Source organism: Carassius carassius, chromosome 36 (genome assembly GCF_963082965.1).
Source record: "Carassius carassius chromosome 36, fCarCar2.1, whole genome shotgun sequence".
NCBI classification, from domain to species: Eukaryota; Metazoa; Chordata; class Actinopteri; order Cypriniformes; family Cyprinidae; genus Carassius; species Carassius carassius.
The window spans coordinates 5,140,573-5,143,811 of record NC_081790.1 but is presented as its reverse complement, the minus strand read 5'-3'; the positions used below and the strand labels follow the sequence as shown (position 1 = coordinate 5,143,811).

Sequence of the window (3,239 nt, the reverse complement as noted above, 5' to 3'; positions counted from 1 at the left end):
CATTTAGCAAGAATCTGACTTGTTTTAAAAAATGGCAGGTAAATAGCCTTTAAATAGCAGTAGCTATTGTCATTAAAAGGGTGATGTTAAGCATTGGACTGTCCTCCAGTGTTGCCAATTTGGGATTTTGTCACCAAATGTAGCTACTTTCTCATAGCTGCGACTTTTTTATTTTAGCTATATATGAATAAAACTAGCACTTTTTGGAGATTTTTATTTTTTTAATTGGTCTCCCCCTGCTGTAGGCCCATGACCTCTCACGTTTGCTCTCAATCATGCCCATGAGTCTGCGCAGGGAACACACCAGTACACCATGCCTGCCATGACGCACACCACAATTGCATTGATTACATGAGGGCACGAACATCTAATTTTAACCACGGACACAAAAGTTATACCACAAATCATGCACATTCATGTCAGCCAGATACTGAGAGACACAGTGCATCATCGTATCATGTGTGCTGGGATGCAGCATTGGCACTTACTTTGTAGTAATAGAATGTGTTGACTGAAATAAGTTTGTATGAATAAAGTTTTTGTTTTTGGAGAATCATAATATCTCTTATCTCTGTTGTATTTTAGCAGGACAGGGATGCATTTTGGTGAAACATAAAACAAATTGCCAACATTACGTGTCTTTTCCATCATGTCTGATGTGCGTGCAGATCACAAGCATTTCCTAATTTTGTTACAATTCATCTCTTGTGTATTTTTATATTGTCATCATTTGTAAAGTGTGTGTGTGTGTGTGTCTGTATATATATATATATATATATATATATATATATATATATATATATATATATACACACTTTCCTTTACTTGTACCAAATTTACCTGTATTTACTTTACTTTGGTTTCATATTTGGCGACGCTCAGATCACGTTGATTTCGGTCAGAGCTCGAAACTCACGCGCAGCAGCAGGATCCCACCACCGGGGCGCGCCGCGTCGAGCGTGTGAGGACCTGCAGGTAAAGGAGACACCTCGCTCTCAGAAGGTGTGTCCTTCATTCTTTTAAATAGACCAAGAACATTTCAGTTAGAGGAACAACAGAGCTCATTCAACGCTCCAAGATCCGGTCTTCTTTTACTTTGGGAAATACCGAGAAGTTTGAAAAACACGAATTATGGCTGTGTCTGCAAGTTATAGCATCTTGTTTATTTTCTCCTGTGTACTGCTAACTTTTGCATCGGCGGATCCAGGTTAGTCGCTTTAATTCGTCTTTATTTTCTAACAAATTGTGTAGCTTAGGTAGGCCTACTTGTTTTTCAAATGTAGGCCTACTGTTGTTTGTAATTCAATCATTTAGAATTTACAATCAGATTCACAATCGATGTGTTTTTTTCCAGTTGAACCCAAACCTCGAGGTTTAATATTTGTGGATTCCCCAGACAAAACTGTCAACGATTCAGACAAAAGATTCAACTATTCAGACAAATTCGACATTGATCTTATCACTAATACACTACAGAGCAGTCTCACAACTATCCTCCTGCCAGTTATTTACATGATTGTTTTGTCTGTGGGGCTACCAACCAACGCGATGGCTATATATGTCTTGCTGTTCAGGTCAAAGAAAATTCACCCTGGTACCATTTACATGGCCAACCTAGCACTGGCTGACCTGATGTTTGTCATCTGGACCCCTCTTAAGATCGTTTACCATTTGAAAGGAAATAACTGGACTTTTGGTGAAGGGATGTGCAAAGTTTTTGTGGGTTTCTTCTACGGCAACATGTACTGCTCCATCCTCTTCATCACTTGTCTGAGCATCCAGCGGTACTGGGTCTGCGCTCACCCGCTCTCCCAGCAAAGAAAAAACAACAAGTTTGCTATCATCATATCTGTTTGTATCTGGATCTTCATTTGTGTCAGTACTACACCTTTGTACTTGTACCAGCAAACCGTTGAACTCTCATTCCTCAAGATCACCACCTGCCACGACGTCAGTATTATCCATATGGAGAACTTTGTATCTGGCAATGTGTTCCTGGATGTTCAGCTGCCTTATTATTATTTTATGGTGATGGCAGGTCTTGTCTTCTTCATCCCACTGTTGGTCATCATTGCAGCTTATATTCTTCTCCTTCGCTCACTTGGGAATCCCACAGTCGAGGGGAATGCTGGAAAAAGCCGCCAACGAGCTGTGGTTCTCATCCTTACGGTGCTCATAACGTTCTTGATCTGCTTCATCCCAAGTAACGTGATGTTGGTTGTGCATTACGCTCTCCTGCAAAATGGCCAGGTCAATAATGGCTATGGTTTCTACATCATGACACTGAGCCTGGCCAGTCTCAACAGCTGCTTGGACCCTTTCATCTACTATTACGTCTCGGATGAGTTCAGGGAGCACGTCAAGAACACGCTACTGTGCCGTAGCAGTCGCACGGTGAAGAGGATGAGGGCCTCGTTTAACTCATTCAAGTATTCTAAACCGACCAAGACCTATACTTTCAGCACAGGCAACACAGAAAGCAGCAACTGATGAGAGCAGATGGACATGGACCATGATGGAAGTGAGTTTATGTATTTCTATGTGGAATATATATACGATTTTACTTCATATTCATGATCTGTGTTCTCCATTGGATGATGCTGAAACTGTCTGAGAGCAGATTGAAGAGTTATTGAAGACATTTACCTTCAGAGACCTTCGTAAACCCCAAAGCTGAAGGAGGAGTTTGAACAGAACAGTCTTTGTTTCTGTGGCGTTTAATTTAAAACTCAGGGTTGTGAAGCCAATGAGTCCATGGCAGAACATTCAGTTTTTACATTTAATATTGTTCAGATGGGCTTTGTGAAATATTTCATGTGAATTTGCCAGCATTTAATGGGTAAAAATGATCTTTTAGCCAGAATTTGTTCCATTTTTAATATTTTTCTTTTGTTTCAAAACTGATTAGCGATATTTTTGTTTTTGCCTGTTAGCCACAATGACTTATTTTTGTACATAACTGTATTATATAGCCATAATTAAGTCTAACCATGCTTGTCTGTGATGCAAATGTTGGAATTATATTTTTCTTAAGTCATGCAGATTCATTTTCTAAACTCAACTGTACTGTAACTGTATTCAACTGTTAACTTCATTATCTCAAAAGTGAAATTCTAAAGAATTTCCCGTCAGTTCATTGTTTTTCTGGATCTTTATTCACACATTGTCTATCAGATGTTTTTGTACCTCTTACAAGGAAATGCAGCTGATAACAGGTTTACGCACTTTACCCCTTAAGG

At 39.5% G+C, this 3,239-nt stretch overlaps 1 protein-coding gene across 1 annotated transcript; it reads left to right on the top strand.

Annotated features, from left to right (window-relative positions):
- The first annotated feature begins 933 nt into the window (after positions 1-933).
- On the top strand, positions 934-2,555 carry LOC132116514 (proteinase-activated receptor 2-like). Its single transcript, XM_059525400.1, has 2 exons — positions 934-1,207; positions 1,355-2,555. The coding sequence occupies exons 1-2, from the start codon at positions 1,132-1,134 to the stop codon at positions 2,488-2,490; spliced, it is 1,212 nt and encodes a 403-aa protein (XP_059381383.1). The 5' UTR covers positions 934-1,131; the 3' UTR covers positions 2,491-2,555.
- Positions 2,556-3,239: the final 684 nt, after the last annotated feature.